The following is a 26,882-nucleotide window of genomic DNA, read 5'->3' as shown; positions in this document are numbered from 1 at the left end:
ATACGGATTTAGGAAAAACTGGATTCGAAATTAAAAAAATGAAGCACTGGATTGACATTGAATTGCAACATCTGCAATATTTGTAGGATGGCAGCAGTGGGAATTTTGCTTTGATTTTAGCTCATATCTCTTATGTTCTCCAGGTATTCCTTGTTTCACAATGTTTTAACTGCTATTTTTAAACCTGATCCACTATTTTTCAGATGTTCACACTATCTGGAGAAATAACATACTCATTGCATGTAAAACACAATGAACGCTTATTTATTTGTATCAATCTATCCCACCCTTTTTTGTTAACAAAACCAAGTGTATAATTGAAAAACCAGGATTCGTTTTGCGCACATGGCAGCTCGTTTGGCTTTCCACTTCTTACCTCCCTTGCCCCAGGCAAACAGGTACTTCCTCCGGTATCCGGAAAGAACTCGTGAGTATGCAAGTTAGCGCATGATAAGTCTGGTTGTCAGTTAAACAATTACATTATTAAAAAAACAGTTTATGTGTCTTATTTTGTCGTCCATAGGTTCATTTACAACACCTACTGGGCGCGTTCCAGGTAACTTGAACAAAACATTATGTTCCTGTTGTCAGATTCATTGTTCTTAAGTTTGACTCCCGTGTGTATCTCACAGTCTGTGTTCATTGTGTGTTGGTATGTCTAAAAATAAGTAATAAAGTCAGCTTTGAACGAGGGGTTGATAGGATACAAATTCTATTATGTTTCCAGCGGAAAGAGCTAGTCTTCCTCTCGACCGATTCTTTGTCACTCACCCCAGATGCACGACTCTGTAAGCACTATACTCCGTAGGAGACGTAGCATCAGAGTAGAGCACATGGCATGCCGACCTGCTATCCATGATAACGTTTGTAGCCCTTGTTCATTGTATTATGATGACTGTGGGGCAGATATCCACATTTCTTCCTCTGTGTTCTTTCCATTCAGTTTTGTTTCACAGACGGAAAATCGTAAATTTGTTCAAATGACATTGCAATATATCATTTCTTCCCCTTCTCCCCATTCAAGAGATGTAAACGGTAAAGTAAGCTAGTCAAAGAGTGGAGGGGAAGAAATGTAGTATATCGCAATCTTATTGACCAGTTTACAAGTTTTTTCATCTTATAAAGGGATAAGTACAGGGGAAGAAATGTGGATATATATATATATATATATATATATATATATATATATATATATATATATATGTATGTATGTATGTATGTATGTATGTATAATTATATTGCCATTGTCTTCACCAAACAATTTATTGATTTCAGAAGCAGTTCTGATATTTGTTGTAATTGTTTGGAATATGTTTGTTCAATTGTTGTGAATTTTATTTTTATTGAAAGGGAATGGTTATAAAACTGAGGACACTCATTGCTCCAAGGCACCATTCTTCAGTTGATAAATTTATGAAAATAATAATTATTTAATTTACAAAGCACCTTTCCATATAAAACATGCACCTGCACAATGAAGAAACCAATGTTTAAAAACATGCATATATAAACACTGAAGTGAAGGAATAACAAAAAAATTATTAAAAAAAAAAAAAAAACCCACCACACAGCACAATATTAATAATCTGCTGTCTTTGTCTTGCCACAAGTCAGGAGTCTGCCATAATTTCTTATGAACAGTAGAGAGACTGTCAGTGCTGTACTGAGTACTGCCACAGGGTGGTGGGGGTGAGGGGAAGGTTGTCAGAAGGGAGGTGTTGGTGTTTTTTGTAGAAGTTTTGACTCTTACAAATTGAAGCTGGCCTAACAAAATGTGCACCCAAACTTTGGTCTCCATGTCTCAGAACGGAAAACTCTGTGCAAGCCGGTGGGGAAAGTTCTTCTCCTAGTTAAAGATGGCTGCCACGCTGAAATTCTCAGGCACGCTGACTCCGTCTGACCCAGCCGCACACGGAGTTCTGGTTGTGGGGCAGGTGAAACACCTGAACTTGCTGAACTTTGAAGACATCAAGGTCAAGTTTGGGAATCGTGTGGACTTCGAGGTAATGGTGTGAAATCATGTTATTGTCAATAGACATGATATGATGATTGTTTAACACACATACACATTTTTCACATATACTACAGACAGGATATCTCGCACGCACACACACACACACACACACACACACACACATTCAAGAATCAAGAATATTTGATTCTTTCTTGGGAAATGGAAGTTATTATAAAATAATAGCAATTATGTTTTACATCCAAATTATAGATAAGATTTATTAAAAAGGAATGAAAACACTAAGCACTAGTTCATGTCAGCTTTGACAGTCTCAGGCATGCTATGATCAGCTTTCTTTTTCCTCTTCTCCTCCAGATGTTTTACAACGGTGTGGCAACCCTTCACCCATCCCCCACAGACTCCTGCTCGCTGTGGTTTCAAAGTGCCACAGTGGCTGCTCTGCCGTCGAAATGTAGTCGACACAATACACCATCACGGGCTCACCACCTCACCAAGATTGTCAAGAGCATCTTGGTTGGGGGAGAGGAGTTCATTGTGGTGGGTATTAGAGTGTTATTGTTAAGGGTGATGGTTTCAACATACAAGTGGTTAAAGCATTTCATATTCAGTCAGAAATATTGGTCACAGTACCTTTGAAGAAAGAAAGAATGATGGGAGAAGTTACCTGACCTTGGCATAAACCCAACATAAAATAATTCATAACTTTTCTGTGGTGCGATATCCAGTACTAATGCTGCTCAAAGCGCCTTACATCATCGAGCCAGATATAAACATAGAATAAAACATTACAACAGCTCAGTCCAGTGTGTTTACAGAATGAATAAAAAAAGCATGAGTTACCAAACAATAAAAATATCAAGTAAATAATGCCTAGATTAAAAAGAAATACATTCCTTAAAAACACACATTTTTTAGACACACACACATGTGCACGCACACTCATGCGTGTGCACGCACACACACACACACACACACACACGTGTTCGCCCAGACACATTAAATATATCAACTGCACTAAAACAGGATTACCTGAGTATAAATATCTCTAGCATAAAACTCCATGTGGCGAACAGACTTTGGACTATCCATCATGCTGAGTACAGAAATGTTTGTGGATCTGACTTTAAGGTCTGGAGATCAGAAGCATTTCTGAGGGACAATGGCAAAGAATTCCAAATTTGGGGTACTTGAGCCCTAAAAGACCTTTTCCCTGCACATTTTAAATTAGTTCTTGGGACTTTAAGTAACAGTTCAAAACAGGATCTACATGGTTCGTACATTTCCAGCACAGAGGAGAGATACAGGGGAAGAGATTCACCAAAATGTTGGAAGGCAAGAGACGCTAGTTTATGGTGAATGCGGGACTCTATAGAAAGCCAGTGTAACTGATGCAAAAGAGGTGTGACATGATTAGAATTCTTTTTTGCTAGGCCTTGAGAGACGAATGACAGGATCCTAAATAAATTTCACACTTTGTTAGAATCACTCAAAAGATGGCTGTCTGTCACCAGTGAATGTGTGAGACTGATGGAGATGGAGATGGAGAGTATGACATGCTGCAAAAATAAAGACAAAAAGAAAAGCTGCTAGATCTTCAGGAAAGAATACTGTGAATGATGGTCATGTTTTTACTACAAGGTCACAAAGGAGAAACATAAGTTAGTGCAATCTCTGCAAGTACTAACTCTTTATCAGTCATGGTGGCCACAGTTATTGTTATCATCACATTGAATCAAAGAGAGAGAGTGTAGTCTATAGTGTGTTAGTGAAAATTATGAAAGTTTCAATTTGTTAGGATTTTTTTTCATCATCTCTTCCTGATGGTAAGGTTTAGGGGTTGGTGTCAATACCAAGAATCAGTTTGGTTTAGGGCAGTATGACACAACTGGATGCTGTCTTTCTCTCCAGGGAATAACAAAACCTGCAGTGATGGTTTGAAAATTTTAGCAACATTTTCAAAGATAACATCTGTGAAATGGATGACACTAAGTGTAGACTTACTAACTCAGTCTTCCTGTTTGAACTTACAGCATAATCAGTCCTGAGTAAGAGCTGGTCAGGGTACATCAATCTCAAAGTGATAACTTTTGATGGGGTATTATCCCAAAACCAAGGAGCGCAATGGCCATGGGTTGGTTGACTTTCAATCTGTGAATCGGGTTTGAATCGTGGTTGCATCACCTGGTGAGCTAAGGTGGGTTTGGTTTTTTTTTCAGTCTCCCAGGTCATCATGATTATGCATACTTGCTTGTGCCTCAAAACTATTCATGTGTATACACATGCAGAAGATCATATGCTGAAGGTGCTGTAATCAATGTCAGTGTTCAGTGGGTAATGGAAACACAAACAGGAACATACCCAGCATGTACCCAGCATGCACATTCCCAATTGTGAAATGGAAATGGTGGGGTAAGAATGGCCACACAGAAGAAGCCCATCCATGATACATGTACGTTGGAGCTGCAGTCCAGGACCACAGAGAAGGGGAAACCACGGCCTCCTGGCTCTGTTCTCTGTTCTCTGAATGCTGCACTGTGGTGGACTGTTTTATTGATCTGCTCATTGTCATTTCAAGGGGTTTGTCATCATTTATTACTAATTAGTATTTGGTGGGGTTTTTTTAGTGAAGGAATTGAATGATTTAATTATTTGTTGTTGTTTTTTGTATACTTGTGCAGTGGTATGTTTGCATCTGAATGGGTGGGTGGATGTCTAATGCTGTCATGTTTTGAAATGTTTCTTCATGATACAATGTTGTTCATGTTTAGCAAACTTTCTCTCTACCACTTCCCTCCCTCCCTCTCTCCCTCTCCCTCTCTCTCTCACCACACCCCTCTCTCTCACTCTCCTATATGCCTGTGAATTTGTGTGTGTGTTCATCATGCATGTTGTTCTGTCATTCTTCCTCTTCCATCACAGTGGAGTGATGGCCTAGAGGTAACACGTCTGCCTAGGAAGCAAGAGAATCTGAGCGCGCTGGTTCAAATCACAGCTCAGCCACCGATATTTTCTCCCCCTCCATTAGACCTTGAGTGGTGGTCTGGACGCTAGTCATTCGGATGAGACGATAAACCGAGTTCCCATGTGCAGCATGCACTTAGTGCACCTAAAAGAACCCACAACAACAAAAGGGTTGTTCCTGGCAAAAATTCTGTAGAAAAATCCACTTCGATAGGAAAAACAAATAAAACTGCACACAGGAAAAAAAACACACAAAAAATGGGTGGCGCTGTAGTGTAGTGACGCGCTCTCCCTGGGGAGAGCAGCCCGAATTTCACACAGAGAAATCTGTTGTGATAAAAAAACAATACAAATACAAATATATGTAATGGATGTAGATTAGCAAGGACAAAAAAAATAATATGGAAGAATAGGGCATGCATAAAATCTTAATCCTTGAATAAAAACATTTTGAATTCTGATTTCTGTCCACAGCTGGTATGTGAACGTGCTGATCTCTTTGCCTCCGCCTGTGCCATCGCCCGTGCCTTCCCCCTGTACTCGGGCAAAAGCAACATGTCGGATGAGCCCCGTGTGGTGATGGTGGAGGTAGTGCTGGTGGGGCCAGGAAAGGAGGAGACCCTGACTCCTGAAGACATCCAGGCCCTCACAGCAGCCAGCGAGGGTGTGCGCCTGGCTGCCAAGATCACGGACATGCCGTGCTCCGAGATGCACACAGACGCATTTGTAGAGGTCAGGGGTCCCATGGTGACGTGTTTGTTGGAACATGTATACTTTTCCGTCTCTGTGTCTGTCTCTGTGAGTGTCCGTGTGGTTTCTCCTCTTTGTGTCTCTCTGGTTTGCAGACTGGTCGTCTGCTTCTGACTTTCTCAGGGATGTGTGTATCAGGGCTCGACATTAACGGCTGCCCGACTGCCCGGGGCAAGTAGATCATCGTGTCGGGCAAGTATTGCCCTTACCAAACTAGCCCGACCGGGCAAGTTATATTTTCCAAGACTAGCATGTTTTGTTTTCAAAAATATCCATCACGCTCCTGATACCGATCGGCTGACACTCTTCCTCTAGCAGACGATGTTTTGAGTCTGACTGTGACAAGTGGTCACCGGAAAAAGAGAGTTATCATGCAGCTCTAAAAGGTGATCTGCCATTGGTTGCTATTTTTTGGAGAGCCAATGGTAATTTTTCTTATAGCATAGTTCATCTTCCGCCCATCACATCACAACTAAAAAAATCACGTCGCAACGTACTCTAATGTTGTTCCACTTTAAACAGACAGAAAAACAGAAAACAGAGTTTGCTTCATGACAGACCAGTTTACCAGTACCGTTTTGGGGTAATTTGTACATCATTTTGACTTAGAATACACCAGTACGCGAAAATAGATTTCAGTACAACTTATGAGGAAAGAAAAAAATATTTTGGCCAACCAGAGTTTTCTGGTCACAACAACAAAGTGGGAGTTTTGACGCTCCTGGCGTGGCGATGGGTTATTTGGAGGAAAGTGAAAAGTTCACTGCCAGCACCTGCCCGTCCCTCCCGAAACCTGGAGGGGGTCAGGCTGGTGTTCTCTTGACCCTCTCCCGGGAGGGTCACTACCTTGTCGTGGTCGGGAGGCTTAGTGGCCAGTGATCGAGCAAGCTATGTCGGTGGGGGCATCAGTGCTTCTTGGGGTTTTGCTGCTCTGGTCCCAGGTCTTAATTGACAGCCTACATAGCCATCGTAGCTGTTAGGGCTGAATAAGTGGTGGTTTTTGTACTGATGCCCCTGATAGGGCTTCCCATGCCGAACAGGTCGTGAGTGAGGCCCAAACTAAACGTGACCCACTGTCCCTTTCGCTATTCTCTGTTCTTCTTTTTACCGCCTCTTTTCTGTCCTCAGCTCCCCATCAAGCCTTCTTTTCCACATTCTTTTTTCTCTGTGGCCTTCTTCAGGCCCACCGTGTGTGCCGTGCAGTGCGACCTGTGATGGATGGGAATGAGATCCTGGGGATTGAGAGAGCACACTGCTGTCAACACATCCCTTTGGCTCGGACCTCTCCTAAGACAGGCGGCACACATTGGCCCGTGTGTGTCAATCGGCTACCCCTTCGTGGGGCTGGGTCAAGACTGGCAGTTTAGAGGCTAACGAAGATAACCCCCGTAGTGCTCGGTTCCCTGTCCCCGGGAGCTGGGCATGATCGGGGTGGAACACGTTGGAGTTAGGCTGTTGGTCGTGTATCCCTCCCGAAACCTGGAAGGGGTCAAGCTGGTGTTCCCTTGACCCTGGCCCCTAAGTTTGACCCCATGGTGGGTGGGTAAGGGAGGGATGAATATACAATTATTTAAACATGAATTCTAAACAAATAAACCCCCCTAAACTCGCAAAAAGAAGAAAAGGAACAGACGATTCGGACTCAGATTCGGAGGTCGTTGAGACCTCTGGATTTTGGCCGTTGTGGCTTGTGATGGAGGGCGCTGATGACGACAAGCCCTTGTCGGCTCTCAGCCCCTTCGCTATCCAGAAGGGCTTCCAGTGTCTGGCGGGATCGCTGAAATCCATCAAGAGGCTGAGGAGCGGAGCGTTTTTAGTGGAGACAGAATCTAAAAGGCAGACACAGCTTCTGCTCAAGGCAACCACTTTTGTGGATAGGGCGGTGAGGGTTTCCCCTCACAAAGGTCTCAACTGCTCAAAGGGGGTTATCAGATGCCCGGAGTTGAGAGGAGTGTCTGAAGCAGAAATCAAGAGCGAGTTGTCCTCTCAGGGAGTGACCGACGTGTACAGGGTGATGGTGAAGAAGGGGTCGGACAGAGTCCCGACCAACACATTCTTCCTCACCTTCTGCTGCCCAAATGTCCCCAAGGATATTCGAGTCGGATACCTGATGGTGAGTGTAAGCCTGTACATGCCGTCCCCTCTAAGATGTTTCAAATGCCAGAAATTTGGACACGTGAGAGACCGATGCAAGGAGGAAGAGGCGTGTGGCACCTGTTCAAAGACGGCGCACCAGGGCGAATGCGTCAGTCCAGCCCGTTGTGCAAACTGCGGAGGCGGCCACCCGTCCTCATCGAAAGACTGCCCCGCCTGGAGAAAGGAAAAGGAAATCCAGAAGGTGAAGACAGAAAAGAAGATATCATTCTTTGAGGCAAGGAAACAGGTGGAGGCTGCGTCGCCTAAGGCGTCTTACGCCTCTGTTGTCAGACCCAGGATGGTTGACGTCGCAGTCCAGACGACGTCCACAGGGACGCAGACGGACGACGTGCCTACCTTGTCAGAACCGTTGGCCTTGGGTGGAGGCGCCGTGTCCACCCCTTCCCATCCTGTGCGGCAGTCCTCAGGGGCTGCTGGGCGGGAGCGGAAAGCCTCGGGCGGAGGCCTCCCGCCCCACCCCACCCCCCGGACCCCCTCGCCCCGCCTCTCGTCTGCCTGGCCCTCGGGCTGGCAGAAGTGGCCAGAAACCCCCCGTACCTCCAAAACTCAAGGAGGGGACGGTTGCGGGATCGGGAAGAGCCGAGGTGGTGGATATTCCTACTTGGTCAGAATCAGAAAAATTAAATTCGAAAAACAAGTACTCGATCTTGGCCGACCTTGAGCCACCGCAAGCAGAGGAGCAGGAGGTAGCGATGGATTAGGCTGCTGCTTTACTTTTTTAAACCTTTTTAATGGCAGTGATCCACTGGAACATCCGGGGGTTCTTCGCCAATATACAGGAACTTCAGCTGCTTTGTTGTGCTTTGAAACCTTCAGTGCTGGCGCTGCAGGAGACTCTGCAAAGAGATGGCAAGGTTTTATCTCTCTCTGGTTTTAACTCCGTTTTTAAACCCGCTCAACCGAAGCAAGAGGGATTGACGGGAGGTGTCGTTCTTTTTATACACAAGTCCCTTTTATACAGTACAGTTCCGTTAAGCACCCCTTTACAGGTGGTGGCAGTCAGAGTCACACTTGAGAAAACCATCACTGTCTGCTCTCTGTACCTTCCTCCTGCCGTCCGTGTTCTGAGGCAGGACCTCATGAACCTGGTCGACCAGCTCCCACGTCCGTTTTTACTGTTGGGCGACTTCAGTGGACACTCCCCGCTCTGGGGAAGTGAGATGACATCAGCCCGAGGTCTTCTCTTGGAAAACCTTCTTTCCGATATGGACTTGTGCTGTCTTAACGACAAGTCTCCCACTTACCTTCATCTGTCCTCTGGAAAGCTCTCGTGTTTAGATCTGTCGGTCTGCGATCCATCGTTGGTCCTGGACTACGAGTGGAAAGTGCACGACGATCTGCACGGGAGTGACCACTTTCCTGTCGTCCTCCGCCCCACAGATGGAGAAGGTGACTCTTTGCCTGACCGCCTGAACTATGACAAAGCAGACTGGGGAATTTTTACCAGGAAGATAAGAGCGGAGCTGCAGGAAGAAACAGTATTGAAAAGCAAGGACCCTGCTGACACTCTGACTCGGATCGTTTTAGATTGCGCCAAAGCAGCAGTCCCATCATCTACCTCAAGCCTCAGGTGCCAAGAACGCCCTGGTTTAACGCGGAATGTCGGGAGGCCCGTAAGTCTCGGAAGAGAGCGCAGCGACGCGTCTTTCGGAGACCGATAGCGTTCGAACCCATCAACAGCTGAGGGCAAAAGCCAGGTATGTTTTTAAAAAGAGCCAGAGAAAGTCATGGAGAGATTTTTGCTCTTCCTTAACCTCCAACACACCCAAGAAGAAAGTGTGGAGGGTTTTAAAAAGAATTAAGGGCAAAAACGTATGCCCAACCTTTCATCATCTTAAACTTTCAGACACTCTGGTCACAGAGAAGAAAGCAGTTGCCAATTTGCTTGCCTCCACAATTGAACAGAACTCGAGATCTGCTAACAAATCTGCTCGGTTTCTTAAAACCAAAAACCTGTCAGAAAAAACACCCTGTAACTTCTCTTCCGATAACACAGAGAATTACAACCTTCCTTTCACAATGAATGAACTTAAATCTGCCCTTCAGACCTGTACGGATTCCTGTCCAGGAATGGACAAGGTCCATTATAAACTCTTAAAGCATCTTCCCCAAACCTGTGTGGACACCCTGCTCAAAGTTTATAACCACATCTGGATCACAGGCTTTTTTCCACCCTCCTGGCGGAAAGCCCTCATAATCCCGCTGCCGAAACCGGGAAAAGACCCCTCGAACCCCTCCAACTACCGCCCAATAGCACTGACCAGCTGCATCTGCAAACTGATGGAGAAGATGGTTAACGGTAGACTGATGTGGAAACTAGAGACCGACAGCCTTCTGGCGAAAGAACAGTGCGGTTTCCGCAAGCATCGCTCTACTATTGGCCATCTGGTTCGTCTGGAAACCACTGTAAGAAATGCCTTTGTAAACAAACAGCATGTGGTGGCCATATTTTTTACTTGGAGAAAGCTTACGATACCACCTGGAAATTTGGAATCCTCTCGGACCTGCACAAGCTCGGCTTCCGAGGACACCTGCCCCAGTTCATCCACAATTTTTTGCAAGACAGACAATTCCAGGTGAGGGTCGGCACCACCCTGTCTGACATTCACGAGCAGGAGCTGGGTGTCCCACAAGGGAGCATCCTGTCGCCGGCTCTTTTCAGCATCAAAATTAATGACATCGTTCAATCCGTTCAGAAGGGATCGGACAGCTCGCTGTTCGTGGACGATTTTGCCTTGTATGCAACTGGCAGCACGTATGCCAGCATCCAGCGATGGCTTCAGCTCTGCGTCAACAAAATCCAGTGTTGGGCAGAGGAGAATGGCTTCACATTTTCGTCCTCCAAAACTGAATGTATTCATTTTCATAATTTTCGCCAGTTCTATCCAGACCCTGAAATCCGTCTGGGAAAATCCACCATCTCGGCGGTCAAGGAAGCCAAATTTTTAGGGGTCGTCTTTGATCAGAAGCTGAACTTCCTCAGCCATATTAAACAGCTGAAAATATCTTGCCAAAAAGCCCTGAACATCATTCGAGTTGTAGCACACACGGACTGGGGTGCTGATAAGAGAACTCTCTTGCACCTCTACAGAGCCCTGGTCCGGTCCAAACTGGATTACGGAAGTGTAGTATACGGCTCGGCCAGACCGTCTTACCTGAAACTGTTGGACCCTATACACCATCAAGGGCTCCGTCTCAGCTTAGGTGCTTTCCGCACCACCCCTGTGCACAGCCTGTACGCAGAGGCGGGGGAACCGCCTCTCTCCAACCGCAGACTGAAGCTGACCCTAAACTATTATTTGAAATTGTTTTCTGAACCTACAAACCCTGCTTACGACGCTGTATTCAACAACCCTTTCGATAAGAAATTTAAGGACAACCCAAACTGCATACCTCCTCTCGGACTCCGCATTCAGCCGCACTTAGAAAATGCCGATCTGGATGTCGGTGGCATCTCAGATTTCTCTAAGTTCCCTGACAGCCCTCCGTGGACCTTTAGAACACCTGAGGTCCGATTCGATCTGGCCTCATACCGTAAAGACTCCACCAGCTCTCTGGCCTACAGAACTTACTTTTCGGAACTCTGCCACAAATTCCCCACTTTTCAAAGTATCTTCACTGACGGTTCCAAGTCAGAGGACGGAGTCGCTGCATCTGCGTTCTGTCCCGCCTTTCCTGACCGGCCCTCAACGGAACACATCCTGTCTGACAGCTCAGTGTACACTGCGGAACTGACCGCACTGGTTCTGGCGGTAAAAATGGTTCTCTCTTCGAAACAAAAGAGATTCATGATCTTTTCCGACTCCTTGTCAGCCCTGGAGGCGATCGCCTGCAGAAATATCACTCATCCCAAACTGCTGGAATTTTATGAAGCTTTTACTCTCACAACGAAGAAAGGATACGAGTTTGTGTTGGCCTGGGTTCCCGGACATGTTGGCATTCGTGGTAACGAAAGGGCGGACCTGCTGGCCAGGAACGCTGTAAAGAAAGAATTATCCAGATCCTTTGTACCATACACAGACATGAAGCGGAAGGTGAACACTTATGTTAAGGATCTTTGGCAAGAGGAGTGGAACACCCAGACGGACAACAAGCTCTTCCAGATCCGTCCAGACCTAAAAGAGACCCTCCCTTCGGGGGTGAAGAACAGAAAGGAGGAGTCTGTGCTGTGCAGACTGCGTGCGGGGCACACTTTTTTTACTCATTCTTTCTTGTTAAAGGGGGAAGAGGCCCCTCGATGTATTCCCTGTGATGAGCCTCTCACCGTGAAACACGTGCTCCTTGACTGTTGGGATCTGCATGACGTTAGACACAGACATTACACGGTGGTTTCTTTGAAGACCTTGTTTCGTGATGTCCCTCTGTGGGCGCTGATGGACTTCTTAAAAGAAGTGAACATTTTTAACCAGATTTGAAGGTTTTAAACTATGGAAGTTTTTTTTTAACTTTGGAGTGGAAAATTTGAAGTGGTGACTCGTTTTAATTGTTTGTTTTTTTTATCCTTGTAGTAGTTAAACGCGGCGATAGCCTTGAGATGGCCTTAGTGGTCGGCGAGGCTCTAAGCACCATAATTTCATTTCATTTCATTTACCTGCCCGTCGGTATTACATGATAGCCAGCCAGGCCTGTCTGTAGTCAGTCCAAGAGGGCAACCTACATGGATGGCCGTGCCCATCTTCCCCTCCCCCACCCCCCACCCCCACCTACACCTCACTGGCAAGGTTGTCAAAATCACTGCCACGCTATCCCTCCACCACCCTCCCCTCCATTTCTTTGACCGTGAACTGTCTGCCTTTCTCCCTCATTCAGTCTCTCTGTCTCATTCAGTCTCTCACTCTCTCTCCCTCGCATCTCAGTGTTGAGGTCAAGCTGGTTAATCAAAAAGGAAACAGCCATTCTGTAGAATCATAACTAAAACCAAGTCAACACAGACATGACCTCCACAATCCTCCCCCCTTCTCATTCCTTCACCCCCCCTCCCCCTGAAACCCATCCTGGTGTGGCCATCCTGGCACAAGAATTTTCAAAAGAGTTGCCCTACCAGGCAAGTGAGAAACAGTAACTGTTGACCCCATCTAACAGATTCGTACTTGGATCTGTCAAATCCTGACATTGATTGTCTCACAGTACAAATGCTGGCTTTTCTTCTTCAGTTTAACGTCTTTCCACTTGGCTTTTCTTTTTAACTCTGCATGTTGCTGTTTGCAGTGGAGGTTAAAAAAAGAACTAATTTCTGTGGCTGACAGTCAACTGCAAAAACATGCCAAACGCAGTTTTTGTCTAGTGAGACTGAGATAAAACTTATTTTGGCTGTTCAAAACAACAGTTATCTTTGGTGAAATCCAACAAAACAAACATCAGTTAAAGAAAAGGGTTTGACTACTTGTTTGTGTGTACACATGTGAGCATTTGGTGATGCATGTAAGTTTCTGGAAGTTGGGCAAGTGAAAATTCTGGCCGGGAAAGTGAATTTTCCAGTGACTTGCCCGACTGGACAAGTGGGAAAAGAAGTTAATGTCAAGCCCTGGTGTATACTTGAGTCATTTGACTTCTATGACGTCACCTTCTCTCTCAGATTCACTCAAGACACATTGTCTGCCTGCCTTTCTATTTCACTATGGCTGCCTCAGTTTCTGTCAGTCTATCCATGTGGTTTAAAATTTAAAAAAATCAAAAAAATTTTCTTTTTCTCCCACACAGACTGTCGGCCTGTCTGTCTGTCTGTCTTTTTTCATTTAGATTTTTTCATTTTTTTCTCTCCTCCATCTATGTTTCATTCATATTTTCCTCTCCCCGTCTGTCTTTTTCTCTCACTGTATCTCTTATACCTCTTGCTCTGCCTGTCTTTCTGTGGTTCTGTCTCACTTGTATGCACACACATAGAATCAGTTTTGGGAGTATCTGGCTGGAATTTTTAATAGTATGATTTCTATCTATTGACAGTTTTGTATATCATTGTATGGTCTACAGTAAATTGTTTAATCAAAATAACAGGCTCCTTAATAATGTGTGCAAATAGTGTTTCTTCTTTGTAATTTCTTCTAGAAGATTAGGGCATTGACACCTTTGTATAGATATTGCTCTCATTGTCAGTACTGAGTTGTCTGTTTACACATGTTTACTTGTTAGTTATGATGTCAGAGCATATTGCTATTAGGTGTTGATACCTGGTTAGATTTTTTCATTTTTTCTCTCCTCCATCTATGTTTCATTCATATTTTCCTCTCCCCGTCTGTGAGTTTTTGAGTATTGTAACTGATGTGAATTTTAGAGTGGGATTGAATTTGAGATTGTTGCAATTGATCTCAGTGGTGTGAAGTATGATTGATGTGAGTATCAATTTGATGAGATTGTTGCAGCTGATCTCAGTGCTGTGAAGTATGATTGATGTGAGTATCATATAAATGTTACGATTGATCTCAGTGCTATAAAGTATGATTGATGTAAATATTGTGTAAATGTTACGATTTATGTCAGTGCCATGAAGTATGACTGATGTGGATATTTTGTGAATACGATTGATCTGAATGCCATGATTGATGTGAAGTTGATGTGAATGATTGATGCCCTGATACAGGAAATCAAAACTGTGGGAGACCAGCTGGGCATTACAGCAGAAGTCATTCAGGGAGAGGAGCTGAAGCAGAGAGGATTTGGAGGTGAGTGCTGGTCACTGTGACATTGGCACAAATAGAGAGTCAATACAACGTTCAGTATCAGGTGAAACAAGTATTACTTTATTTGTTGCTTTTTTTGTAATCTTATGTTTTGGGGTGGGGTTTTTTTTTGTACTTGTTTATTTATTGTTTTTTATGAACTGCTGCTCATTATATTTTGCAATGATCCTCAGATATATATTTGGTTGTCTTCTTGTTGTTGCTGTTGCCTTACAGTTGTTGCTTGTTTGCTTGTTTTGTTTTTGTTTTCAGTTGTTTAATTATGTATTGGTGTATACATTTATTTGTCCACTACTTTTTTGACTCAATTGTGTAAACAAAGTGAGTCTATGTTTTAACCCGGTGTTCGGTTGTCTGTGTGTTCGTGGTAAACTTTAACATTGACATTTTCTCTGCAAATACTTTGTCAGTCGACACCAAATTAGGCATAAAAATAGGAAAAATTCATTTCTTTTTAGTCATCTTGTTTAAAACAATATTGCACCTCTGGGATGGGCACAAAAAAATAAAAAATGAAGCCTAATTATATGCAAACTGCATTTACTGTTATATTTATATTTTTTGTATTCTCTAAACTTGGCACTTCGATCTGATATTCGACCCAACAACAAGAGCAGTCATAATTATCATTTTTTGTTCAAACAGGAACTTCTTTTGCTAAGCATGGAAGTTTTATTTATTTTGCAAACGTTTTGGTGCAGATAGTAAAAAAGAGAAATTACTCTAATTAATGCTAGGGGATTTAATTTGCTTTAAATTGATCTTTCTCATCTTCAACATTACATTTTGAAACAAGAGAGGCAAGGCCTTCAAGACTCACTTGTGATGCACTTTTTTTTTTTTAAATCCAAGCTTTTTATGTATTTAGTATAATTTCAAAATGTAATGTTTAAGATGAGAAAGATCAGTTTAAAGCAAACTAAGGCCCCCAGCAGAGGAATTTCCCTTGTTTTACTGTCTGCACCAAAACGTTTGCAATAAGCAAAACTTCCATGCTTAGCAAAAGAAGTTCCTGTTTGAACAAAAAATGATAATAATGACAGATCTTTTGTTGGGTCAAATATCAGATCAAAGTGCCAAGTTTAGAGAATATAAAAAATATAAATATAACAGTAAATGCATTATACTCAATACATAAAAAGCTTGGATTTTTTTTTAAAGTGTATCACAAGTGAGTCTTGAAGGCCTTGCCTCTCTTGTTAATTATGTTTTAATGACAGAAGAACCAGAGAACAGGCAATAGGCAAACAGCAGAAGCCGACAGTAGGCAGACAGCAGAAACAGACGCTAGGCAGACAGCAGAAACAGACAGTAGGCAAACAGCAACTACAGACAATAGGCAAACAGCAGAAACAGATGCTAGGCAGACAGCAGAAACAGACGCTAGGCAGAAATAGACGCTAGGCAGACAGCAGAAACAGACATTAGGCAGACAGCAGAAACAGACGCTAGGCAGACAGCAGAAACAGACGCTAGGCAGAAATAGACACTAGGCAAACAGCAGAAACCGACAGTAGGCAGACAGCAGAAACAGACGCTAGGCAGACAGCAGAAACAGACAGTAGGCAAACAGCAACTACAGACAATAGGCAAACAGCAGAAACAGATGCTAGGCAGACAGCAGAAACAGATGCTAGGCAGAAATAGACGCTAGGCAGACAGCAGAAACAGACATTAGGCAGACAGCAGAAACAGGCAGAAGGCAGACAGCAGAAACAGACATTAGGCAGACAGCAGAAACAGACGCTAGGCAGACAGCAGAAACGGGCAGAAGGCAGACAGCAGAAACAGACAGTAGACAGACAGCAGAAACAGACGCTAGGCAGACAGCAGAAACAGATGCTAGGCAGACAGCAACTACAGACAATAGGCAGACAGCAGCAAAAGACGCTGGGTAGACAGCAGAAACAGACAGTAGGCAGACAGCAGAAACAGTAGGCAAACAGCAACTACAGACAGTAGGCAGACAGCAGAAACAGACAGTAGGCAGACAGCAGAAACAGTAGGCAAACAGCAACTACAGACAGTAGGCAGACAGCAGAAACAGACAGTAGGCAGACAGCAGAAACAGACAGTAGGCAGACAGCAGAAACAGTAGGCAAACAGCAACTACAGACAGTAGGCAGACAGCAGAAACAGACAGTAGGCAGACAGCAGAAACAGTAGGCAAACAGCAACTACAGACAGTAGGCAGACAGCAGAAACAGACAGTAGGCAGACAGCAGAAACAGTAGGCAAACAGCAACTACAGACAGTAGGCAGACAGCAGAAACAGACAGTAGGCAGACAGCAGAAACAGTAGGCAAACAGCAACTACAGACAGTAGGCAGACAGCAGAAACAGACAGTAGGCAGACAGCAGAAACAGTAGGCAAACAGCAACTACAGACAATAGGCAAACAACAACTACAGACAATAGACAAACAGCAGCAACAGACACTAGGCAAATAGCAGAAACAGACAGTAGGCAAACAGCAACTACAAACAGTAGGCAAACAGCGGCAGGCAAACAGCAGAAACCGACAATAGGCAAACAGCAGCAACAGACAATAGGCAAACAATAACTCAGACAATAGGCAGACAATAACTACAGACATTAGGCAAACAGCAGCAACAGATGTTAGGCAAACAGCAGAAACAGACATTAGGCAAACAGCAGAAACAGACATTAGGCAAACAGCAGAAACAGACAGTAGGCAAACAGCAGCAACAGACGTCAGGCAAACAGCAGAAACAGACAGTTGGCAAACAGCAGCAACAGACAGCAGAAACAGTTGGCAAACAGCAGAAACAGACAGTTGGCAAACAGCAGAAATAGACAATAGGCAAACAGCAACAACAAACATTAGGCAAACAATTACAGACAGTAGGCAAATAACAACAGACGATAGACAAACAGACAATAGGCAAGCGGCAACAATAGGCAATGGTCAAGTAGCAACAACCGACAACACTAATGAATGGTTTCATGGGCTGCAGGAATATACGGTGTGGGCAAGGCGGCGCTGCGTCCCCCAGCTATGGTGGTTTTGAGCCACAAACCTGCAGGGGCTGTTCAGAACATCGCCTGGGTCGGCAAGGGCATCGTCTATGACACTGGTGGCCTCTGTCTTAAATCCAAGGTATGTTCTGTGTGTGTGTGTGTGTGTGTGTATGTGAGTGTGTGTGTGTGTATGTGTGTGTTATCTGACCTGTTTATCATAACTGACTGTCAGTATTTTTTTCTGAGTGAAGAATTTGTAAACTTGACAGTATGTGAATACTGTTTGCAATGCAGTGTCCCAGAAAAGTGTCAAAAAATTTTAATCACCCGATCTTTCTTGGAATATTTATAAAAATTGTGCTGTACTGATTTTTGTGTGATATTTTTGTTTCATGAAAATAAAATTGGGAAGGCATGTCTGGTGTGTGTGTGTGTGTGTGTGTGTATGTTTGCACATGTGCACACATGTTTTTGTAAGTAGGTTGTTCCTGAACATATCTTGCACAAAAAAAAGATAGAAAGATGTCTGCAGAAGAATGACCAATCTTGATTAGAAGGATATCTTCAGAAATATAACCAGTCTGGAATAACAGAAAAGCTGCTCTCAAGTCTAGTTAGGGGTTCACAGTTGTGTTTGCTATTGGGCCTGAAGGCCTTATCGGAGTTACGGAAAGGCAGGCATTAGCTGCCTCTGTTCTGTGTGTGTACTATTAGACATCTTGAGGAGATCAGTAGGTGTGCGTGTGCTCTGTCAGACAGGTATGAGGAGACTAGCAGGTGAGGTGTGTGTGTGTGCTATCAAACAGGTATGAGTAGACTAGCAGATGTGTGTGTTATCAGACAGGTATTAAGAGACTGGCAAGTTTGTCTGTGCTATCACAGGTATGAAGAATGAAGAGACTGGCAAGTGTGTCTGTGCTATCACAGGTATGAAGAGACTGGCAGGTGCGAGTGCTTTATCAGACAGGTAAGAGACTGGCAGGTGTGTGTGCTTTATCAGACAGGTAAGAGACTAACTGGCAGGTGTGTGTGCATGTCATCAGACAGGTATGAGACTGGCAGGTGTGTGTGTGTGCCATCAGACAGGTATGAGACTGGCTGGTGTGTGTGGTTTATCAGACAGGTAAGAGACTAACTGGCAGGTGTGTATGCATGCCGTCAGACAGGTATGAGACTGGCAGGTGTGTGTGTGTGCCATCAGACAGGTAAGAGACTGGCTGGTGTGTGTGTGTACCATCAGACAGGTATGAGACTGGCTGGTGTGTGTGTGTGTGCTATCAGACAGGTATGAGACTGGCAGGTGTGTGTGTGTGTGTGCTATCAGACAGGTATGAGACTGGTAGGTGTGTGTGTGTGTGTGCTATCAGACCGGTATGAGACTGGCTGGTGTGTGTGTGTGTGCTATCAGACAGGTATGAGACTGGCAGGTGTGTGTGTGTGTGTGTGTGCCATCAGACAGGTATGAGACTGGCTGGTGTGTGTGTGTGTGCTATCAGACAGGTATGAGACTGGCAGGTGTGTGTGTGTGCTATCAGACAGGTATGAGACTGGCAGGTGTGTGTGTGTGCATGCCATCAGACAGGTATGAGACTGGCTGGTGTGTGTGTATGCCATCAGACAGGTAAGAGACTCGCAGGTGTGTGTGCTTTATCAGACAGGTAAGAGACTAACTGGCAGGTGTGTGTGCATGCCATCAGACAGGTATGAGACTGGCAGGTGTGTGTGTGTGTGCCATCAGACAGGTATGAGACTGGCAGGTGTGTGTGTGTGTGTGCTATCAGACAGGTATGAGACTGGCAGGTGTGTGTGTGTGTGTGCTATCAGACAGGTATGAGACTGGCTGGTGTGTGTGTGTGTGTGTGTTATCAGACAGGTATGAGACTGGCAGGTGTGTGTGTGTGTGTGTGTGTGCCATCAGACAGGTATGAGACTGGCTGGTGTGTGTGTGTGTGTGTTATCAGACAGGTATGAGACTGGCAGGTGTGTGTGTGTGTGTGTGCCATCAGACAGGTATGAGACTGGCTGGTGTGTGTGTGTGCATGCCATCAGACAGGTATGAGACTGGCTGGTGTGTGTGTGTGCCATCAGACAGGTATGAGACTGGCAGGTGTGGGTGCATGCCATCAGACAGGTATGAGACTGGCTGGTGTGTGTGTGCCATCAGACAGGTAAGAGACTGGCTGGTGTGTGTGTGTGTGCCATCAGACAGGTATGAGACTGGCTGGTGTGTGTGTGTGCCATCAGACAGGTATGAGACTGGCTGGTGTGTGTGTGTGCATGCCATCAGACAGGTAAGAGACTGGCAGGTGTGTGTGTGTGCCATCAGACAGGTATGAGACTGGCAGGTGTGTGTGTGTGTGCTATCAGACAGGTATGAGACTGGCTGGTGTGTGTGTGTGTGTGTGTGTGTGTGTGTTATCAGACAGGTATGAGACTGGCAGGTGTGTGTGTGTGTGTGTGTGCCATCAGACAGGTATGAGACTGGCTGGTGTGTGTGTGTGTGTGTTATCAGACAGGTATGAGACTGGCAGGTGTGTGTGTGTGTGTGTGTGTGCCATCAGACAGGTATGAGACTGGCAGGTGTGTGTGTGTGTGTGCCATCAGACAGGTAAGAGACTGGCGGGTGTGTGTGTGTGTGCTATCAGACAGGTATGAACTGGCAGGTGTGGTGGTGTGTGCCATCAGACAGGTAAGAGACTGGCAGGTGTGTGTGTGTGCCATCAACAGGTAAGAGATGGCAGGTGTGTGTGTGTGCCATCAGACAGGTAAGAGACTGGCAGGTGTGTGTGTGCCATCAGACAGGTAAGAGACTGGCAGGTGTGTGTGTGTGCCATCAGACAGGTAGAGACTGGCAGGTGTGTGTGTGCCATCAACAGGTAAGAGACTGGCAGGTGTGTGTGTGTGTGGCCATCAGACAGGTAAGAGACTGGCAGGTGTGTGTTGCCATCAGACAGGTAAGAGACTGGCAGGTGTGTGTGTGTTATCAGACAGGTAAGATACTGGCAGGTGTTGTGTGTGTGTGTGTGCCATCAGGCAGGTATGAGACTGCAGGTTGTGTGTGTGTGTGCCATCAGACAGGTAAGAGACTGGCAGGGTGGGTGTGTGTGCCATCAGACAGTATAGACTGGCAGGTGGTGTGTGTGCCATCAGACAGGTATGAGACTGGGAGGTGTGTGTGTGTGCCATCAGACAGATAAGAGACTGGCAGGTGTGTGTGTGTGTGCCATCAGACAGGTATGAGACTGGCAGGTGTGTGTGTGTGTGCCATCAGACAGATAAGAGACTGGCTGGTGTGTGTGTGTGACATCAGACAGGTATGAGCGGCATGAAGAGGGACTGTGGGGGAGCAGCGGGCATTCTGGGAGCGTTCTACAGCGCTGTCAAGCTGGGCTTCAAGGAGAACCTGCACGCCATCTTCTGTCTGGCAGAGAATGCTGTGGGGCCAGATGCTCAGCGACCAGACGATATCGTCAGGATGTATTCTGGCAGGTGAGTTCATTGTCCTGATGTTCACTTGGGGCGTAGTTGTTTGAGGTGTACTCTGGCAAGTGAGTTCATTGCACTAATATTCACAAAAAGCATGTTTTATGCATGTTTTTTCTGTTTTCTTTTATTTTATTTTAGCAATAATTTGCAATGACTAATTATAGATTTCCTGCCTTTAAAGGCTTCAGTACTAAACTATAATTATTTTTTTTAATAACAATGCCAAATTTGATTAAAATCCACCCATATTTAAAGATTTTATGCACATTTTTCTGCTGACCATAGCCTCTTGCATCAGCACATACGTAAAAATTGCTTGAACAGAGGCAGGCAACTCAACGAAAAAGGCTTGGGCAGAATAGTGTTCAAGATATATTCTGGCATGGATGTGTTGATATGTGGAGAAATATGTCATGGTTATACTTGGAATCTTTATAAAAGAGAGAAAAGATGTATTCTGACATGTGTTCAGTCCTATGTTCCTCTGAATAGTTGTGAGGACTTTGCGTTTGCCTGTCCTGTCTTGGAATGAGTTCAGAAAGATAAATGCAGATTGAGAGGCATTTTACATACACACACACACACACACACAATGCTCCCATTCTCTCTCTCTCTTTCCTTCTCTCTCTGTTATATGATTTAAAATTGGTTGTATGCCGACTACAAGACCTGAAAGAAACAAACGAATGGGAGAAAAACCCCGAAAACCTCAACCATCTATTCAACACAGCCATTTCACCGACTCTAGGAAGACATTGTCGGGAATGGCCAGAGGGCAAAACTGATGCGGAAGTGAAGCTACTCATAGAAGAAAACAGTAAAGAAGAGGACATCATCATATACACAGATGGCTCAGTCACCAAAGACCAATCCAGTTGGGAATTCACTGCAAAACAAAATGGAAAAACAGTTAGGGAAGAGAATGCTGCCTACAAAGTCACAACCTCCAGCCTAACGATGGAAGTTGAATCTGTGACACGTGCCCTCCAGTGGCTATCGTCCATCCATACGCCCGGAAACCAACATGCCATGATTCTAACCAACTCAATGAACCTCATACAGAAAATTGAAAATGGAATGGGAAGCCCAGAGTGGCATAAGGCAATGCGCAACTTTCAGATTAAAAAACTCACATGGTTATACTGCCCGGGACATGCAGGAGTCAAGGGAAATGAGCGAGCTGACAGACTTGCTGGTAACGCAACACCAGCGAGCGGCCTCCATCTAGCAAAATCGGAAATCCTCAGAAAAGTCAAAGAATATCAAAAAGAACAGGTACAAGGCCATCACACCATCGATCGCCTCAAAGAAATAAAAGCAGAGAGAGGGAGCGGCCGTAAGTCTAACATGAAAGGTAGAGCACGATGCTTTGCAAATCAAACAAATATCGGCATCATTTCCACACCAACACTGCGCAAATTTCTTCAAAACAGAACAGAGTCTCTGTGGGCTTTTCCAAATACAATAGACTGAGCAACACACTAGATGCCGCATTCTTGGCATCGGAGATCTTTTCCCATCCCTCTTGCGGCCAGTCAGTTGTAGCCTCTGTGCGTGTGTGTGTTTGTGTGTATGTGTGGGTCTGTGTTTTTGAGTGCGTTTGTGCATGCGTGAGAGTGTAAGTGTACACAAGTGTCAGGAGAGTTCTGTGCGTGTGTGTGTGAGGGGGAGGTGGGGGTGCGGGGAGGAGGTGGGGTAGAGGAGGAGGTATGTGAGTGCATGCATGCCTACACTGTGGGAGCAACAGGATATTGGAACGTATATATATATATCTTTGTATATATGTGTGTGGGGTTGGGGGTGGGAGATATGGGCGTATGTGTTTACTTGTACAAGTAAGTGTTCATCTGTGTGTGTGTGTGTGTGTTTGCGTGTGTGTGTGTGTGCCATGTAAGCTGCGATACATAGACTAGAAATGAGTGTGTGGAGGAGGGGGGTAGAGGAGGTGCAGGGTAATGTGTGTGGTGTGTGTGTGTGTGTGTGTGCTGGAGCTCATGTACGTTTATATGTATTTGACTGTGCTTTCATATCTGTGAAACTGCATGTTTGGTGCATATCTGTTATGCATGTGTGGGTGTATGTGTGAATGTGTGTCTTCATGTTTTATATTTATTTGCTTATTTATCATCATTGTTGTCTTATTTATTTATTTATTAGTAGTAGTAGTATTTTATTATTATTATCATTACTACTACCTTTTTTTTTATATATCATAATTATTATTTATTTATTTATGTAAGCTTATCTATTATTTATTCACCTTTTTTTTTCTCAAGGCCTGACTAAGCACGTTGGGTTATGCTGCTGGTCAGGCATCTGCTTGGCAGATGTGGTGTAGCGTATATGGATTTGTCCGAGCGCAGTGACGCCTCCTTGAGCTACTGAAACTGAAACTGAAATTATTTGCCTTTATTCTTCTGCAGACCTATTTCCAAACGAAATTATCATCAGTATTTTCACAGTTCTTGGCCTCCTTCTCAGTTTTAAAGTTTGCATTTCCCCTTTAATAATAATAATAATGGTATTTATATAGCGCTGAATCTTGTGCAGAGACAAATGTAAGAGCTTTCGCACCAGTCATTCTCACGCTCGCATAACTCTAAAACTGGAGAAACTGAAGACCAGGAAGAGGCAGGGAAGGGAGGCTATTTTGGGAAGAGGTGGGTTTTAAGGCCAGACTTAAAAGAGCTGAGTGTGGAGACTTGACGAAGCGAAAGAGGAAGTTCATTCCAATTGCAAGGTCCAGAGACAGAGAAAGAACAGTGGCCAACAGTCGAGAGTTTTAATCTGGGTATGCGTAAATGGAGTGGATCCGAAGCTGATCGTAGTGAGCGAGATGGAATGTAGGGGTGAAGGCAGCCACAGAGATAGGAAGGGGCTGATTTGTGAATACATTTGTAGCATATAGTGCTGATCTTGTACTTTATTCGGTGTGAGACAGGGAGCCAGTGGAGATGTCGCAGAAGAGGAGTGATATGCTCAGATCTTTTCTTTCTGAGGACGAGTTGGGCAGCAGAGTTTTTTATGTGCTGAAGGGACTGAATGGATGAAGCAGGCAAACCAGACAGTTTCAGTTTCAGTAGCTCAAGGAGGCATCACTGCGTTCGGACAAATCCATATACGCTACACCACATCTGCCAAGCAGATGCCTGACCAGCAGCGTAACCCAATGCGCTTAGTCAGGCCTTGAGAAAAAAAAAAAAAAAATATATATATATATATATATATATATATATATATATATATATATATATAGCTTACATAAATAAATAAATAAATAATAATTATGATATTAAAAAAAAAAGAAAGAAAAAAAAAGGTAGTAGTAATGAAAATAATGTGTGTGTGTGTGTGTGTGTGTGTGCCGTGGAAGCTGCGATACATAGACTAGAAATGAGTGTGTGGAGGAGGGGGTAGAGGAAGTGCAGGGTAATTTGTGGTGTGTGTGTTGGAGCTCATGTACGTTTATATGTATTTGACTGTGCTTTCATATCTGTGAAACTGCGTTTTTGGGGCATATCTGTTATACATGTGTGGGTGTATGTGTGAATGTGTGTCTTCATGTTTTATATTTATTTGCTTATTTATCATCATTGTTGTCTTATTTATTTAATTATTTATTTATTATTATTATTATTTTATCATTATTTTCATTACTACTAAACCAGACAATAGAGAGTTACAGTAGTCAAGGCGAGAGAGAATGAGAGAAACAAGTCTAGATGTTGCGTCAATGGACAAATATTTCCGGATGGAACTGATGTGTCACAGTTGACAGTAGCAGGATTGACATGTCTGATTGATAAATTTTTGCATGGACAACGCCGAGGTTCCTGACTGAACTGGAAAGAGGGATGGATGTACTGCCAAGTTTGATTGTGTCAGTTGTAATGGAAGAGAGTTTTTGCTTAGTTCCTATGATCATTGCTTCAGTTTTGTCCATGTTCAATTGTAACTTATTTAGAGTCATCCAATTTTGAATATCCAGGAAGCAGTTAGATGTTTCTTGCAAGAGCGACGACAGTTTTTCAGGTGTATCACTCTTCTGGAGTTGAGTGTCATCAGCATAGGAATGATGACTGACATTATGGCGGTTGATAATTTCAGCGAGAGGAGCAGTGTACAGTGTGAAGAGCACTGGGCCTAAAACAGATCCCTGTGGGACTCCATGTTCAATTTTAACGGGTTCAGACTGGAAATTTCTGGGGGGGGTTTCTCCCCAACCTTTTTCATGATCAGTTTTACTTCCATCCATTTGTATTGTCCTGTGTAGAACTTCACATGCTGATTGCAAATGACATGGACAATGTTGAAAATTGATTTCTTTCACAATATTTTTGTGATTGTAAATGGGCTGACTTGTAGTCTTCAGGAACTTTACTGAAATACAGAATAGATAAGTGAACAGAAATAGACAAGGAGACATACTGTTCTTCCTGTTGCAAAGTGCCTTGTGAAAGGTTCCTTGTCTATCATATTCCTCCCTCCTTTCCAGAATTCTATCATTTCTGGCTGTCTAGAAATTTGAATATAAAAAAAAGTTCCACCATCAGACTTTGCCCTGTTTCAGTGTTTGATTTTATTTTGATTTGAATAACCACCCAGCTTATCTCGGTCTTTGTTTGCGTGCATTACATGGTGATGTGTGTGTCAGTGCATGGTGATTTGTCAACACATGACGTGTGTGTCAATACATAATGTGTTAGTCATTACATGATCATGTGTGTCAATACATCATGTGTGTGTCGTTACATGATGTGTGTGTCATTACATGATCATGTGTGTCGATACATCATGTGTGTCAATACATAATGTGTATGTCATTACATGATGTGTGTGTCATTACATGATCATGTGTGTCAGTACATCATGTGTGTCAATGCATGATGTGTATGTCATTGCATGATCGTGTGTGTCAATGTATAATGTGTGTGTCATTACATGATCATGTGTGTCAGTGTATGTGTGTCAGTACATGATGTGTGTGTCAGTACATGATGTGTGTCAATGTTTGACATGTGTGTCATTACATGATGTGTGTGTCAATACAGTCTTGATGTGTGTGTGTGTCAGTACATGTGTGTGTCAGTACATGATGTGTGTCAATGTTTGACATGTGTGTCATTACTACATGATGTGTGTGTCAATACAGTCTTGATGTGTGTGTGTGTCAATACATGTATGCTAATACATGAAGTGTGTGTCAATACATGATGTGTGTGTGTCAATATGTGACGTGTGTCAGTACATGACGTGTGTCAGTACATGACGTGTGAATTCATGACATGTGTCAATACATTATGACGTGTGGCAGGACGGTGGAAATCAACAACACTGATGCAGAGGGCAGACTGGTCCTTGGGGATGGGGTGAGCGCTCACTTTGTCTCTGTCCTGTTCACTTTGTCCCTGTCCTGTTCACTTTATCTGTCTTGTTCACTTTGTCTCTGTCTGTCCTGTCCACTTTGTCTTGTTCACTTTGTCTCTGTCTTTCCTGTTCACTTTGTCCCTGTCCTGTTCACTTTGTCTCTGTCTGTCCTGTTCACTTTGTCTCTGTCTGTCCTGTTCACTTTGTCTCTGTCCTGTTCACTTTGTCCCTGTCCTGTTCACTTTGTCTCTGTCCTCTTCACTTTGTCTCTGTCTTGTTCACTTTGTCTTGTTCACTTTGTCTTTGTCCTGTTAACTTTGTCTCTGTCTGTCCTGTTCACTTTGTCCCTGTCCTGTTCACTTTGTCTCTGTCTCTCCTGTTCACTTTGTCTCTGTCTGTCCTGTTCACTTTGTCTCTGTCCTGTTCACTTTGTCTCTGTCTGTCCTGTTCACTTTGTCTCTGTCTGTCCTGTTCTCTTTGTCTGTCCTGTTCACGTTGTCTGTCCTGTTCTCTTTGTCTTGTCCTGT

At 44.1% G+C, this 26,882-nt stretch overlaps 1 protein-coding gene across 2 annotated transcripts in view; it reads left to right on the top strand.

The window, feature by feature from the left end:
• Positions 1 to 305: 305 nt before the first annotated feature.
• Positions 306 to 26,882, top strand: part of LOC143300225 (putative aminopeptidase NPEPL1) — a 35,869-nt gene continuing 9,292 nt past the window's right edge. The window contains exons 1-8 of one of the 2 annotated variants that reach the window (XM_076613802.1): positions 306 to 427; positions 1,806 to 2,003; positions 2,330 to 2,512; positions 5,411 to 5,668; positions 14,421 to 14,502; positions 17,499 to 17,641; positions 20,813 to 20,991; positions 26,303 to 26,357. In XM_076613802.1, the coding sequence (XP_076469917.1) occupies positions 1,857 to 2,003; positions 2,330 to 2,512; positions 5,411 to 5,668; positions 14,421 to 14,502; positions 17,499 to 17,641; positions 20,813 to 20,991; positions 26,303 to 26,357 (1,047 nt within the window). In that variant the 5' untranslated portion in view covers positions 306 to 427; positions 1,806 to 1,856. Of the gene's footprint in view, positions 557 to 1,805; positions 2,004 to 2,329; positions 2,513 to 5,410; positions 5,669 to 14,420; positions 14,503 to 17,498; positions 17,642 to 20,812; positions 20,992 to 26,302; positions 26,358 to 26,882 lie in introns of both variants that reach the window. The other variant, XM_076613803.1, reaches the window with a different exon arrangement.

Source organism: Babylonia areolata, chromosome 26 (assembly GCF_041734735.1).
Source record: "Babylonia areolata isolate BAREFJ2019XMU chromosome 26, ASM4173473v1, whole genome shotgun sequence".
Lineage (NCBI taxonomy): Eukaryota > Metazoa > Mollusca > Gastropoda > Neogastropoda > Buccinidae > Babylonia > Babylonia areolata.
Note: the sequence above shows the minus strand (reverse complement) of the source record. Positions and strands in the feature narration are given on the sequence as shown.